This window comes from Trichoplax adhaerens, genomic scaffold (assembly GCF_000150275.1).
Source record: "Trichoplax adhaerens TRIADscaffold_10 genomic scaffold, whole genome shotgun sequence".
In the NCBI taxonomy this organism is placed as follows: Eukaryota; Metazoa; Placozoa; class Uniplacotomia; order Trichoplacea; family Trichoplacidae; genus Trichoplax; species Trichoplax adhaerens.
In genome coordinates this window covers 100,535-117,984 of record NW_002060952.1, presented here as the reverse complement: position 1 = coordinate 117,984, position 17,450 = coordinate 100,535, and the positions used below count along the sequence as shown (strand labels likewise).

At 32.9% G+C, this 17,450-nt stretch overlaps 2 protein-coding genes across 2 annotated transcripts; one reads left to right on the top strand and one right to left on the bottom strand.

Annotated features, from left to right (window-relative positions):
• Window positions 1–5,925: 5,925 nt before the first annotated feature.
• Window positions 5,926–12,053, bottom strand: TRIADDRAFT_59168 (uncharacterized protein; the record flags this gene model as incomplete). Its single annotated transcript, XM_002115177.1, has 16 exons — window positions 5,926–6,034; window positions 6,106–6,281; window positions 6,366–6,505; window positions 6,585–6,642; window positions 6,728–6,821; window positions 6,893–6,969; window positions 7,213–7,306; window positions 7,383–7,453; window positions 7,604–7,933; window positions 8,038–8,103; window positions 8,595–8,822; window positions 8,935–8,997; window positions 9,242–9,441; window positions 9,572–9,754; window positions 9,969–10,221; window positions 11,808–12,053. The coding sequence occupies 16 exons, from the start codon at window positions 12,051–12,053 to the stop codon at window positions 5,926–5,928; spliced, it is 2,388 nt and encodes a 795-aa protein (XP_002115213.1).
• Window positions 12,054–12,728: 675 nt separating this feature from the next.
• TRIADDRAFT_64169 (expressed hypothetical protein) lies at window positions 12,729–16,159 on the top strand (the record flags this gene model as incomplete). The annotated part of the gene is made up of 5 exons (XM_002115309.1): window positions 12,729–12,742; window positions 13,725–13,875; window positions 14,635–14,982; window positions 15,194–15,375; window positions 15,508–16,159. 5 exons carry the CDS (start codon window positions 12,729–12,731, stop codon window positions 15,644–15,646), a joined length of 834 nt encoding a protein of 277 aa, XP_002115345.1. The 3' UTR covers window positions 15,647–16,159.
• Between the last annotated feature and the right edge of the window lie 1,291 nt (window positions 16,160–17,450).

Sequence of the window (17,450 nt, the reverse complement as noted above, 5' to 3'; positions counted from 1 at the left end):
TCGTACAGCAAGCAATGCAAGGCGTTACGTAGTCTGAAGTATACCTCATTTGATTAATCTTGAGCATTATCATGTAAAATAGCCTATTAATAAGCATGCAACTGAACGATTCAATTATCGGGGATCGTAAGTTACAATCATTATTGTATTATTATGTCTGTATGAAAGTGTTGTAAGGAGTACATTATATCGCGCCATTATTTGTAAACGCTAACATCATAATTTACTAAGTAATCAATTGAGGGAAAGATTTTAACTACTGTCATTAATAATTATCATTCCCGATATCTCTAAACCCATTATAATATGTGCTACTATTAAGTAACTTCGCTTATTCCAATGTTTAGCCTCGTTTTGTAACAAACGCTGTCATTGGCTGTAATTAAAATGCATTCTAAAAATATCTATAACTATAAATTCAAGATTTTTATATTCGGTAGACGCTCTAGCATTTCCTTTTGGTATTCTTGTTAGATCGCCATATTACTATTGGAGATATCTTATTGTTATTTGTGCTAGCTTTTGTTGTTGCCACTTCTAAATTAACAACAAGTCGAACACCTTGAAATTGAGGATACGGGAAGAAGTATATTGATCAGTTAATATCGCTAAAGCAAATTTTCTGGTACAGCGTTACTGAGATCCAGCGTTAAATCACGAATAGCCATACTGAGAGCTTTAGAATAACAACGAGCTATGGTAGTAAAGAATACTTGCAACTATTAACGTGCAATGTTACCGATTTGGCTTCTGCTTTGGTCAGATGGTCTTTATTACATCATCATAATAGTTAATAATTATTATATTATATTATTCCACGTTTATCAGCTTTGTTTACTGAATGTAATATTGTAAAGCTAGTTATTGCCTCGAATTTCTGCCATTCTCAACGTACAGAAAGAAAAAAATTACGATAAATATCAGAATACCGTCATCCGAGGACAGATCTGTGTAATACGTAGCTATTTGAATTATATGAACGTACACTATGTAGAATATTGATGGTGTTGTACTGTAACTTCAAATCTGATACTTTTATCACGTTATTGTGTATGAATTACCTTATTTTAAGGGATTAAAACTTGATTTGTTAAGACTATGTTTACGGCGCTGACTGTGTTGTTTGATTTGCGCGTGGTTTTTCTTTGAGAGATTTATGAGTTTATAAATTTATCTACAATGATTTTAATTATATCTTTTCCTGTCAGTTCATGGTAATATAGTACAACCGAATATTAATTTTTTCCTTGATAGATTACTTAAAGTTGTATGGTGTGCATCGTGCAATTAATATTCATTCTATGAATATGTGATTAAATTTACTATTGGGACTAAATGATAAATTCATCGGATATTAGATACGTACCAGTACACGCAGCATTTTAAGTTATTCTATAAACATCTGATAGACTCTGGCATACGGTGGTCTCCTGCACCATCGATTGATAATTATAAATAATAATACCATCTAACGCTAGACTTGCACAAAACTTGAAATGGATGAGAAATTATATATGTTCTGTATATTAGACTGTATTACGAAGATACGTCTTGAGCAGTACTAATCTCTTAACTAGGTTAATATTCTAATTATTTACCAATATTATTATGCATCTATTACACCACTTGATGGTTAAAATGAGCGCCATTTTTTAAAGTACTACTTGATACAGCTCTTTGGCATTGATAATATTATAATTTATTAAGGTAAATATAATAAATTCGGTAACCTACTATAAATTTATTGAATTATGCCGTGATTTATTGTGGAGGTATTGTGACCAAAGAATGATCTAAATTGATATCCAAGTGAAGCGTGTAAAAATTAATTTTTCTCATACAAATTCAGGTAATATAAGTAATTCTAGGTTCCGTATTCAGTCCCTGCAATATATAAATAGATGATCACCAAAGCTTCGATTTACATAGAATATCGAAAATGGATGTCATTTTTGGATATATCAATATACAAATTAATACAGGCACGCAAAATGAAATGCTCAAATTAGTTTTTTTGCACTTTGATATCGACTTGCATTTATGAATTATTTACTTAGCAATTGATCTTAATTGATCAGTCATGTGCTGTTTTGAACGAATAGCAACATCCAAGCCATAGAATAATTATTATTTACCTCTATTAATGAATTTATCAGGTGTATAAATAGATGAAATACCTAATTAATCATGTACGAATGTTAAGAACATATATGAAATTATTTATAATTTTTCCTTTGGATTATATATATATATAATGGTAATTCTTTGCTGTTGTATTGTCGACAGTACAATATTTTTTCAGCCGTGATCAACTTCCAGTGTAACTGATGGATGCAATGCTATATTATAATCACTGTTCAGACTAGTTTTACCGTTGCAACATAATGTTAAAGAGGAAATCGCTAATTTGCTTACCAAATTTCAGATTATCCTTACTACTTTTAATATAAGCGGATGGCAAAATACTTATACTTACACCTAAAATGTGATGAATATAAATCTTTGTTAAAATTACTGGTTCTGTAGAATATTTTACTATGGTAACATAACCGTTAGTAAGGAAGTGAGTGATATTATATCAGATTATTATTACTACTGTAAGATAGGACAGACGATAGAATATTTAATTTATTTATGTAGGGTAAATATCTTGCTTAAAATAAATTGGTTCTATAATTATTTACGATTCATAAGTCAGCTTGATTACTTTTAGGGCCCACTAATCATTAATTAATTAGGAATCAATTACTACTGCTGTAAGTTAAGCTTCTGCATATAGATATGTTAAGATAATTATAGTTCTACCTGCTTTATGTAACTTCATAATGCCTTAATTTACATCCTTAAAATCAGATTAAAGAACCGGTTGTAAATCTAGAAATTAAATTACGTACAGAGTAACTGTATTTCAATTCCCATAACAACAGAATGTTGTGACCTTTTTATCTTTTCGATATCTGTTGGTCTATTCAATCATGTAAAGGAATAAAATACCTTAAGCATATGGGTAAAACATATGTTTATAATCGCTACCGAGAAGCCCTTTTGCCGTAATTGAGCTATACAAAGTCAAGCAATGTGTAAGAAATCATTTATACCCTAAATCAAGGCCTGGATAGCAAACCCTTCGGAAAAGAAATGATTATAGTAATCGTCAAAGTTTGAACTTGTCACCGATTTTGTGACCTTAAAGGTAACTTTATTATCACTTGAATATACAACTGAGCACAGTACTACATTTAGCGTATTACTTATTTCGCTGGACATGTTGTAAACTACGATATATATTCTTAAGTACTACTTAGCAATTATTAAACATTATAGGATGAAAAAATGAAGATTAAGGACGTTAAAATATCGCTTATGGTATACCTTATTATCAATACAATGCTGTTCAACCAGAATCATGTATCAGCTTCTACTATCAAATCGATCCCTCATTTAAATCAACATAACCAATTCTATGTGAGTAATTTTTTTTTTAATTATGGCGTCGTAGCGATTAATAGTAGCATATTCTACTGGATACAAGCAATTATTTTGAATATTGATGCTGTACTAGACATAGAATCCTTCTATTCAATGTTTTTCATGTCTATTACATTGTTGTTCACGACGAAGTGGAACAGTTTTGATTGTAACGAAAGAAGCATATTCTGTCTATTGCACGATCATTTATTTTAACAGTAAATACAAATTCTCTGTTAGTGCGCTCTCTGATGTATTTAAAGATACTGTGTAAATTTATGTAAAGCTATAGTACATTTATCATAATAGAGATTAAAATCTCTGCCTACAATCTTATACATTATCAATATCTTTATGGATGCGGATATCCAATTAGAGCCTTCATATCTAGAATCAATCCGCCAACCTCATATTGTTTCTTTAGATTTCAACAATTGCAGCTAATGTGTCCGTAATGGATTGAACTAGCTGCATATCACTTGATTATCTTCTTGTATGGTAGAAATTAGTCAAGACTTAGTTCACTAATATATCTTCTATTACTCCTGCCTATAAAGGTGGATTTGCATAATGCTATAGTAAAGGAGTCAAAATATTTATTGTACTTACAGAATTTTAAATTTGATTCAGTATTTTTGTATCCTTTGTTTTAAGTTAATTATTTTTAATAGCAAATTGTTATATATCCTAGCGTTTTCTAATCTAATATAGCAATATGAAATTGAGCTGAAAATTTTACATTGTTGTCGCGTTAAAAAATCTTATTCAACGTAATCCTACTTCGCTAGGTAAAAACAGCTGAAGAACATTATATACGTTATCCGGAGTTACATGCAAGGACCGATCATCATTCTACTGATACTCCGTTGTATAAATATGAGATCAGCAAGACTAACAGCACTCAAATTAATCCGTTGTTCAATTTATCGTCCATCAGTCATAAACAAATGATGATATGGAGTATTACCAGTATTACCATCTTGTCTGTTGTTGTCATTATTGCAGTGGTTGTATCGAAACCATGGCAGAAAAGACAGAGATGGGAGAGCGATGAAGAAATTAGGCAACAATTAATTGATAGTGGTATCTATCGCCCAAGAAGAAAATTTCATTTACTAAAGTTTGTCTCATCAAAACGTTCGACGTCTTCACGTAAATACAATTTCCACAAACTAAAATATAAGCATGGTAATGTCTTAGAGTCTATTAATGAAGAAGATGAAAATAATAGCCAAGAGATGAAGACTTTACCAGCTACAACGGCTTAACAATAATTTGGATGTTCATTGATAGTCTTCAATGATTGAATACTTTATGAAATGAAATAATTAATCTATCTAGTTTTTAACAGATTAAACTTTTAAGAAATTGCTAGGAAAGAAACACAGTAGACAAGTAGTTGTTATACAACTGTGCACTTTCCACTGACGTTTAAGAGAAATTTGAAGAGCTCTTTAGCAATTGTTTGCAAATCTTAAATCGATGTGCACGAAAGAAGAGAAGTCCTCTGTTATAGAAACTTCTGATCCGAAATTTAATTGATTAAAACTAGCTATTGGATATAACTAGAAATTTATCGAGTACGACAATCTATCGTCCGCTTCTGTTAAGTAATTCATACTCGTATAATAGAAAATCGATATTTTGTTAAATGCAACATTTAAAGTATCAAATGCGAATAATTTTAAGCCCTTGTTTAAAGTTGATTTAACCATCTAATGGCTTTGGTACATCAATTTCTCCAAGTTCTTCTCCATTTTAATTATTTATGATGACAACGAGAAATTGTGTGATGCAAGAATCAACATTTACGCCTTGATCTTACTATACATGAAATGAATTATATTTACATCTGTAAGAATATTTTTCACATTATGAAAGTCACTCTGTTATTTAATTATACTTTATTCTTTTAGGCTATTTTCTATTTGAAATAATCATGCTAATAGAATTAATATTTTGCAGTGATAAATTATAAAAGTAGTAGTTGTTAAATAGTAACAGTTCTGTGTATGTTACATAAAAATATAAATACTGGATATACAGACTTGATTGTTCACTTATCATCATAGTTAATGGTAATTTACACTTATACTTATCATATAACATGATGGTTTGAGGAGTAAAACAAGCAAATTTTAATGTTGCCTTTCTCAATTAGTCATACATCATACAGTAAAAATGTGTATCAATAACGTGCATATACAGACAGAGTAAACCATCACTAGTTCTACAAGCCGTATATTCCCAAACGCAATTATAATACTCCATTTTTCCTAGCCAGTGAAAACAAAATAAAACTACATCATACGCATAAAAGGTGAAAGTTATTCTTGTTTTAGGTAGGCTACGTATTAATTCACATAAATAAAGATAAAGCTTTGTTTTTAGTTGTCGTTTCTTTAATTAAGATGTCGATGTTTGTATTTTTGAATATTCTACAGTATTACGGCGATCCTATGCCTGAAACTCAGCAGCGTATACATTTTCAACATAGCTGTCAATATTTTTTTCCATTTCTTTTCCCACACTTTCAAGGAGTTTATTCAACAATTTGTCACAAATTCTGACAGTATCATGAAAATATTTGAGAAATTAACGTTTAATATAAATATTTGAGCATAGAGCTAGTATTACCTTTCATACATCCAGATACCAGTTGACGTTCCAGATAATTCTTGTGGTACTTTTGACTGGTATTCCTTATATAGATCGCAATACTGTTCAACTCTGTCCATAGCGCTGCGAGAAGTTGCAACGACTCTTTTGTCTAATAAATTTACATCTAGATGATTTGGTATATGACTGGTATTCTAAGCGATAGATATTGTAACAAATAAAAGTCATCGTTAGTTATTTTCCAGAATAGAGGGCAACTTAATACATACTAGACTTACATTTATGTTATACATAATCTTCCCAGAATCGTCTAATTCAGTTGGAGTATTAGTAAATACTAATTGACCAGACTGTGGTCTAGTAATGACAATAGGATTCTGATCAGGAATGCTCGGAGATGAATTGGCAGGATTGAGATCTAATATGTTTAAGTATAATTAAATAGACTAAGTATCTCTAAGGCTTCTCATAAAATATTTACATTTACGATTGCTAACCATTTGTATCTGCGTATTCTATATCATTCAGTTTACGACGTACGTTGGCCTCTTGCAACTACAAAAATATACCCAGATACCCGTATAATATTAGGAAAGAGAATTAGTAGTCTAATAGAAACTAAATCTGCATCGTACATTACCTCAATATTTTCAATGAGTTGCAAAACTTTTTCAATATTCGTATCGGATAGAAAGTTATCGACTTCATTTTTCATTTCATCATTGCATTCAATTCTATATAAATAAAGAATATTGGATTCAATGCTAAAAATTTTTCCTGAAGCTTATGTGTTACGTGAGCGTACCTTTGTAATTCATCTACAGTATCACCAATAAGATATTTTAATAGTGCTTCCGTAATGTCGTCACCATGAGCCGAAACCTATTAGGATGACCGTAAGACTTTAGTACCGTCCTCATAGAAGTGATTAGTTACAATTAGAATTATCGCAAGATTTTATTTGGCATCCTATATTTTCCAAGCTCATACCAATTTACAGAGCGTTTCAGATAGCTGGTTTTGAAGGGAAGGGGCATTAACCGACTAATCATGAGAAAGAAGGCTTTAACTTAGGACTTATTTTGTTTATCAGCAATATCACAAACTTAATTTTTCAAACTCTACCACATCAGTAAAAAATTGTTGTTTCCTGCGGTTGAGGTCATTTACAATATGATTTTTCACAGAATCAGAGCTTGTATTGACGTATTTTCGGCGCCTGGGTTGGTAGGCAAAATCGAATAGATAAGGTTATGAATTATATCGTAACAATTTCGGTACCGTCGAATAGATACCTCGGTGACTTCCGTAGCTTTAAAACTTGGCGAGGGCTATCGGTCAGGCGGCGATCCACGTCGTCTGATTTCTAGCCAATAGTTTTGTAATAAAAGTCATGTTATATTTACGTAAGTAGAGGTAAATAACTACTCTAAGCTATCCCAAAAAATTACAACAACTTAAAGAAAGGCGTGTGTATTTACTGTACTATAAATCTATCTAATCTATGAATGCAGACCTTATCGTCAAACACGGAGACCTGCCGGTGAGAGCCAGTAGGGGAAGGTTGATTTTCTATCGATTCGGATGCATTGATATTTCGAGGGGTAGCTGAACGAGAGGTTGCTCTCCAAGGAAGAAGAGACTGTTTAGTTGGAGATTCTGGAGGTGTTAACGTCATTTCACCATCTAAACGTGGATCTTCAGAAGCTTGAAATACAAAATCAGGATCAAATCCATTGCTACGTTGTCTACTTTTATCAGATATTTTGAGCCTTGATGACTCTGTGTCTCTAAGAAATCGAAATTCTTGATTTTTTCCCTTACGGCCATCGGAAATCTTCGATACCTATTCCGTTAATATAAATTTCACGATTGAGTAATTATACAAGTTAGCAATCTTTACGATCCACAAAAGTAGTAGAAACAGATACGCTTAATGAAACTAATAACCTTTCTGGAATCAGCCCATAAGACACCTTTAGATGTACTTCTAGGTTGAGTTTTTCGATTCATAGCCTAGTTCAAGTGAGTAATACGGTTAATACAGCTACCGTCTTTAGATGATTACGAAATATATTGATGTTAGCAATAAATATAGAGCATTGTCTTTTATTGTACAAAAGCCTTTATCGTTAGCAGACGATGTCACTAATATATTGTATTTGAATATAAATGTTAAAATTTTTACTCGAGTCTCATTCTTTTCATTTGATTTACTGTCTATTTCGGCTTCTATATCTATGACAGAAAAGTAAAGAGACATTAAACTTGGTAATTATCAGAAATACGTATGTTCACAGTAACTTAACTAGCACATTGATATTAATAGTAAATATGTTAAATCAAATAGGCGATGCAATTTTATATGCCTTGATAAATATTCTTATCTTCATTTAAAAGATTTCTTTCCTAAATTGCAGAGCCATGTTAACAAAATTATTCACAATTCATCACTTGAGGACATCCGATCAACTATCATTAAAAACTCAGTTTCTGTTAATTAATACCTGGCAATCATTATACAATTGAAATAATAGTTCCGCAGTATCATCAACTGGAGCAATTTTAAGAGCACTGCAACACTGGGTTATGATATTTATTAGGCTGCCAATATCCTTGTAGACTTTGGGGGCAATTTTCACTTCCACTTCGTGCGATCGCCGGGCAATATCACGATTAAATTCTTCTAGTGTCTTGATTAATCCTCTATAGCTGACTGCAATATGAGTTAAAATCTGTAAAGTAGACAGGACACAGTATCTAAGGATTACCAATCGTGAATCTATAAATAATACTTCATTGTTATATTGTAAATCAAGTGCAGAGAATGTGATTTCTCCATGGTACCTCTTTGAATCGCAGCTTATCAACAACAGGATCCTTATGTAATCCACTAGAAACTATCTTTATCTAAACGGTATTAATTAGACGAGATAAAAAAGGTACACAATAAACATTATTAGGACTTAAAAATGATATCTATTAAATTTTAATACAACGATAGGCAAGTCAATCAATTTGCAACCACAAAGACTTTGATCAAGACAGGATGATCAAATTAAGGTGTACGCGATATAATACCTCTATTGGCTGTATGTGTTGGTAAATAGATGCAAAAACTGCTAGATAAACATTTTAAATTACATGACTGTACCTTTTTTTGCAGAACATATAAAGTCCGAATACTTCGATTACTAAGTTTAACAATAAATTTGTCTGGGTTGCTGACAGGCTTTGCAGATGATAAGCTAACATCAGCCTCTTTTTGCGAAACATCGTGATATAGTTCTCTTGTTTGCATGACCAGTTTTCGAATTTCCGATCGTAGGCGTTCAATTTCGCTGATCTTTTTATCTATTAGCGAATTATGTTATTAAACAATAAGACCGGAGGGTACTATAACACAATTGGTGTTATCATTGCAGAGAAACACCCAATAAGAAATTATCTCACTCATAATAGCAACATTTTAAAGTGATTATACCTTTATCACTATGCCAGACAGGCGCTGGATTAGCTTTCTGCTCAATTCTTGATGCTCTTTCTTTTTTTACTATATTGGAACTTGATGGTTTACTTTGCACCCATATAAGATCTCTGGATCGGCCGATTGTTTTGCGATCAGTATATTGTTCATTATTTTTCTTCCGGTTGCGCTGTGGTAGGCCTAAGGTATTAACATTGGTAATAGAAATTATTAGTATTTTATTTTGGTGCAATATAACTAATGAGATGATGGGATAAACCAGCTCAAATACAGCTAAATGTTAGAGTAGAAAGAGTAAAAATGTGAATTTCTTCATGTGCGTATACGCAGTTATATAATCAGCGAAATCTTAAAGATGAGTAAAATGGTTTACATTATTTGCCCGAAATACAACCTGTTGATACTAAAAGTTTAGATTGAGATGATAATTTCTTAGGCTTGTTGATTTTGTTTACTTCTATAGATACATGGGATCGTTCATGATTAGCTTTATTCCTTTTTGCACGTCGGCTTTTGTTCATGACAGTATTAGTTTGTGTCGATAAATCGGCTCGGGCTAGATTGATATCTTGCTTTGCAAATCTTAGGGCAAGGTTCAGTTCTTCGCTATCCAAAATATTAAAGTCAGCAGATTTGGGATTTTGATCCTATAGCCAGATATATTATAAGATGCGATGATAGATTTAATTACAAGTTCTAGATATTATGATATCAACCATTTCTTATAAATACGATATACTTTTATACCACGAAATTTACACAGTTGCCAAATTTTAACATTCGATGATAGACAAAATAGGAATATGCATAGACATCATTTAAGCTAGTTTATGGTACGATTGCTCTTACATACTATATACCATAGCTACTAGTCAGTCATCGCAATAGAGCTAACGACATCGCCAAGCTTACAAATTTATCAGATAGTCAAATACCATTGTTTACCTTACGTATGGAGCAATTGACATAATAATTAAGCCTCGTACAATATTAGCAATGATTGGCTACATATAACACTAACATATATCCCATACTACACTACTACAGCATCTACGTAACTGCTGACACTTTGTTGTCGATAGCATACCCAATAGGCAATAGCATAATGGAATAGGGAAGAAACCATTGGAGTAATTGAAAGCTACAGTATATTAGTATGCAATGAGACGTGTTTCAAGTACATCTTTATCAATATTTCCTAGCGCATCCGAATTCAAAAATTTATAACATAAATTCGAAGTAATATTTACCTAACATAGTTATCTAAAGTCGCAGTTGATAATTTTGTAAACTCTCGGTAGCACATATTGTCATTGATCCTCAACAAGATGATGCAAATTAGCAATGAAACCCATCATGAACTGAATTACAGTATTACGTATGCTGGTTTTACCTAGTCATCTAAATTACAGCTAATGCAATATGTTTACAGATCAGTTACAGAGTAAGTATTGCGTATTAGCCATCACATAGCTATGATCAGATAGTCATTCTTGAAATTTAAGTGATAATAATTTACGTTTCACATACTTGGATAGGTAAGAGCCTACAGTATCTAGGCACAATATAATCGTATCTAAGCTAGGAGGGATGTCTACGTATTTAGGCCATAAATTGGTAGATCGTTACGACACGTATAGTTTACTGTTGCCTCCTAGCCGTAGGATTGTCAGTGCTTGAATGGTGTTGTACGTCGAGCTGGTGTTTTAATTTCATATTACAAGTCTCAGTTTGTCTCATCGTCTTTTTCTGCATTACTATAATCATTAATTGTCAACAACATGGTAGAAACAATGAAGAAAGTCATGCAATATCTGTATACTACTAAACTACGCTAGCCTTGAGCTAGTTATTTTATTAAAGTAGCAGCTAATGCAATTTTAAATCGTTGACGTCCACTACATCGTAGTTCAATAGTGCGAGTATTCAATAAGACGATGCAGACAGCAAGGAAATCAACCAAGTCTCTGAATTTTCCAATTGCTGAGGGTCAATAATAACAGAGTTTATTTCTTGTTTTAACCTGGTGATGATGATTTCAAGTCATAACCATACGTGTATCATATTGTCCTTATTGGAATTACAAACTATGGAAATAATCATCTACAGACTACGAAGGGAGTTAAACAACTCGAGTTTAGCTCGATCTATCATTTACTCATACACAATACTGAATCGATTCTAATGCAATAAGAATTTAACATCTCCGTGTATGTTGTACTATTTTATTTACCCGATGATGACTCTTGTGCCTATCATCGCCATGAGAAATGATGATATGTGAAGGATCTTTACATGATGTAGCTAAATTTTCCATGGTGGTTGGAACATTTAAGTTGAATTTTAATTGGTTGGCTAGAAATACTTCTGGTTGATGATCGAGGTTAATCTTGCTGTCATCGTCCACATTGAAGATGGATTCGATACTAGGAATGACCTCGTAGCGGCGTGAAAGACGACCCTTTGATATCGTCGTCATGATTTCCCAACTCAAATAGGCATTAGATGTTGTGATGGTGGTACAGTATGCTAAAGGCACTACTCGCTCTTGGATATAGCCGATCCGACCAGCAATCAGTTCACTTTTAAAATGTTGAATGACCGTCTTGAGAGAGGAGTTTTCTCTATCGATCAGGTCTAGGCCTAGAATTAGTCAACAAGTCTAATGTACTTGACTGGGTATTGGCCTTGTTTTCGGCAAGCTAGCCCAGATTTTGAAAGATGCTATAAAACCCAAAACTGATGCATAGGATAGAGCGGCAGCCACCACTCCTTCCACAGTCTCGTTTTCTAACTGGCGCGGAAAATCCTAAGGCGTGTAGTAACCATAGAGATTTCCCTTCCTCAAGTTAAGGTGGCAATGGCAATCCATAGACATTATGGTATCAAGTTAGCAAGATTCATGTTTCTATACGCTTCGATATACTGTATCAGTATGATACCAATGGATAACTGCATGATGTCATGCTATGCAACTGCTTGTGGATACCAGTCTGCTGCAGGCTGTTGGCCATTCATCCATTCTTGGGTAGAGGTTTGGTGGATATTTTAGACACGGTAGTGTTGCCGTTAAGGAATTAATCCCATTTTCCATTTTATGTGTTGGTTAAGCCTTGCATTTGCAGAAATACACCAGTAGATTCCTGTGCATAAAATGGCTCACAAAAGGTAACCAACGTTATTAAACACTCTACATTCACGTTAATGTTTGCTGGGATTATATAATTAATTATTGGCAGTTGTAAATGGACAGTACTGGATATTCTATTAAATGTAGAAGCAGATTTTGACTACTGTCACTTTTATATTCGTATTGATTCAGTTATTCATATCTTATATTGATATTATTTCGTCATGATTGAATAGTAGGAACGATATTATCGCTGCGTAAAAGCAGAGACCTTATGTAAGGTATCTTGTAGTAGGTTGGATTCGTTGATGCTATCTAATGCTAATAATCTACATTATAATGTTAAGTGGTGTCATGACTCATGCATTAATTACACGTAAACAGTGAAAAAAATCAAGGCTTGTATCCAATCCTAGAACGTGTAATCCACAACAACTGGTGTTATCCAATTGTCCATCTTTTCAACTGCCGATAACATGATTAATATACGCCATCGTGTAGGTCTTGGCATGCTAAGACTCTCTCGTACATGCACACTGGATAAAAGCATATCAATTCTATGAGGGGATTACCTATTCGTATTCGTCAGCAGCTCTTTAGCATGTAGCTTCCACTTATAATCTGAGCAAATGATTACAGTATGATGCAGCAAGTCTATTCGACTGTAAAAGCGTTACGCCAAATCTTTACTGTAATGGCATAGTGAACACTGAACAGTAAATAATAATATGGATTACTGAACGATCAACTTTCATAATGACAATAAAGGCAGCCTATCGGCACCATTTTAACAATAATGGATCAGTTTGAGTGCTCATCATAGATATACCGAAAACATCCTTCTACAATCTACACACTACAGTATACTAAAGTGACATCAAACAATATAAGTGTAGATTCAAAGTTTACTCACAGTTCATTTTAGAAATCTTATCATGACAGTATTAAGTAATTGATATATTATTAATCTTCGATCAAGCGACTGATATACGACGATATTATTTTTTTTCCATTCGATAGTGCACTGCAATTGGCCTATTCTGTAATTGAACCAGGGATTGTAACAAGGCCTACCCAAAACAACCCAGTATTTGTATTGCATGGATTATTTGGATCTAAGAGAAATTGGAGAACTGTATCTGGAATTTTAGCCAATAAACTGCAACGAAAGGTACATATTTTACGATAGGAATCATCCATTAATGTTCTTAATGACAGTACAGTATAAGGACCAGTAAAATATTCGTATACAGTCTTTGGCTGTATAAATGAGTGCTACATTTATGTACACAAGTAAACTACTTTCTATAACCTTTGGCCCCCAGAAAGCTTCCACTACTTACTTTACTTCAACTTTATTTATTATACTGCCGAAGTTTTAAATTCAAGACCAATACCAGCCGAGACAGCCTCTCTCTCTTGCGTACTATTATGCCCGTATATGTATATTGTCATTGCTTAATAGTTCTGACCACTGTCTACACCAATCAATTAATTAATTGAGACATTGAGATATAATACTATATAAGCAAAAATTAGTGATACTCCTATGATATAATCATTCATTAATAAAAATTGAGTAATAGTGTGCATTGTAAATTGTGAAGAAAATTAGATAATTTATTTCTATGATTTTTAGATTTGTTCTTTCAAAGCTAGTCAGTTCTTAACGTTGACTAGCATGCCCCAACTTCATCTGCTTGCCAGGTCACTGCTGAATATGTACGAGTATTCGTATACTCGTATACTATATAATTGTACCTATGCTATAAATTTTGTTTGATTATAATATAGTTGAAGAGATATTTATTTAGATGTTGTCGTTAGATTAGTACGAAAACGAAGGAAAATTTTATACATGATATTTACAAGACATTGTAGCTACAACGATAAAAATCTTTTACGAATTCTTTCATACTCGTTGCATTAGATCATAAACTTAGATGCTAGAAATCATGGCGATAGCCCTCATGCCTCAGAAATGGGTTATCATGTGATGGCGAATGATGTCCAACAAATGATTATGCAAGTAAATAATGGATCTCCAACAACTTTAATCGGTCATAGCTTGGGTGGGCGTACCGCTATGACGATGGCTTTATCATCTGCCTCCAACTCAATTGATAAATTGGTCATAGCTGATATTGCTCCAACAACCTCAGTTACTCAATTAGCAAATTGGAAGACTCCTTCATATATTAAAATATTACGCAGTGTTAACCTTGATAACTATACTAGCAAAAGAGAAATTGAAGAGTATTTAGTGGATAAAATTACGGTAAATGATTTTATTACTGTGTTACAAAAGTTATTACAATAAGTTATCAATAACTCTCATCTGAGCATTCAAAGCTCTCTTATACGAGATATTGGCATATCCATTAATTGTAGCATCTGATGATATTATCTATTTCTGTGTCAGTATGGATATTGTCGTCTTAAAGGCATTTAATTTAAAATAGGAAGGTTTCTTTTTTTTGAAATTGTAGGATGATACCTACAGGAAATTCATATTAATGAATCTAGTTTATGAAAAGAAAAAGATTTCCTGGAAAATTAATTTAGATGCTATCAATGCTAATATTCACAATCTGGTAGCTATTCCGGACACAAAAAGACAATATGATGGTAAAGTTCTATTTATTGTTGGCGAGAAATCTACGTATATCAAGTAAGTTAAGCAATTCTATAATTCTTGATGATACCAGCACCAGTTGATAAGAGAATTAAAGAGTGAACAATTTTGTAATGTGAGTGCTACTTTACATTACAACGTATGGTATTTTTTAAACAATATCCTTAGTTCTGATAATTTGGACGACATTAAGAAGTTTTTCCCAAAATATGAAATGAAAGTCATTGCCGGTGCGGGTCACCTACTACACGTTGAAAGACCGCAGGAATTTACTGACATTGTCATGGAATTTATTAGCCAGGGTTAGCAGTTTAAAATTTTATGGTAAAAGCTTTAAAATTTCAAAATTTCTTGTATTTAAGTGCATGATGAATCCCAATCACTCTTTAAGACACAATTATGTACTTTATTGTAATGCAATCCAATTGCGCGTTACAACCGGTAATTTATCAAGTTTAATTTTCATTTTAGTACCAATTTGCAGCGTACTCTAATGGGGATAGAAACAATTCTAATTATTTAAATTACGAGATAATATATGATGTAAGAGGCAATCAAATTTCGAATGCTTGCGTAGTAAGTTACAATCGTTTTTACAAGTATAGCTATATGCAATAAAGATCCATCCATAATCTATAAAATGTGCAAGCATGCAAAGTAAACTTGACATATGGTGCCCTGCTATCGGTGCTGTTGAAGAGTTTATTTGATCCAGGATGAATATTGTTTGCACATGTTCTATTTTATCTGTGTAAGACCATTTGTGATGACTGCAGTCGTATCGTGTAAGGTATATGAATGCAATGAAATATGAATAAACAAGTTCTATCGGCTACTAGAATTGGTAGGAATTCTCATTAAGCAATTTTAACATTGTGTACGTTTGACGAAGCAGTTGACGTCAGAAATCGCTTACTGGCGGATAATGCAGTCGCCTTTTGCTTACATGTTGTATTCATTACGCCTATCAATTACTGAAATTTTCTTTACGTAAGTTATTAGCGATGCGTTGCCTTTTCATAAGTAAGTAAAATTCGAGATAGAAACTATAGCGCGTTAGGCGTAATATAATGATGCATGGCGTTACCTACAGTCATTTTTATAAATGAAACCAGCCTAGCTCACCTAATATCTTATCACTTGATTGATAATGAATCACTGTATCATTTTGGGAGTCTTTGATGATGCTGAAAGATATGAGTAATAGCTAGCAGCGGATAAAATTACGTCATGTCTCTACTATTTTATTTTATTAATATGGAAAAAGTAGACGATTGCAATCCAGTACGAGCTATCGACGTCATTAAGCGAGATAAAATTACTTTACAGCATTTCAACGTTGTGAAATGCAGTAACCATTTGGTGCTCGTTCAACTAGTACTTCCTAAAGACTATGGTACCTTCTTAAAATGATTATCTTGATTAATTAATTACGATAATTAACATGGAAGAAGTAGACGATTGCAATCCAGTACGAGCTATGGACGTCATTAAGGGCGATAAAATGACTTTACAGTAATTCAACGTACGAGCTATGGACGTCATTAAGGGCGATAAAATGACTTTACAGTAATTCAACGTACGAACTATAGACGTCATTAAGCGAGATAAAATTACTTGATAGTATTTCAACGTTGTAAAATGCTGTAACTGCATTTGATGCTCGTTCAACTAGTACTTTCTAAAGACTATGGTACCTTCTTAAAATGATTATCTTGATTAATTAATTACGATAATTAACATGGAAGAAATAGACGATTGCAATCTAGTACGAGCTATCGACGTCATTAAGCGAGATAAAATGACTTTACAGTATTTCAACGTTGTAAAATGCTGTAACCATTTCGAGCTCGTTCAACTAGTACTTTCTGCAGACTTTGGTGCCTTCTTAACCCTTAAAATGATTATCTTGATTAATTAATTACGATAATTAATTCATCAATTGACTACGCCCAGTTCACTGGAAGGGTCCTACCAAATGATCTCCTTTTCGTCATAGTAAGGTCACCGTTACTGCTGCAGTTCAATACAGTATGGTATTAACTGCTACCCGTTTTCTAGCAGATCGTTGGCCTGCACCTACAGTACAGAGTATTGTGTTGTACTGTACT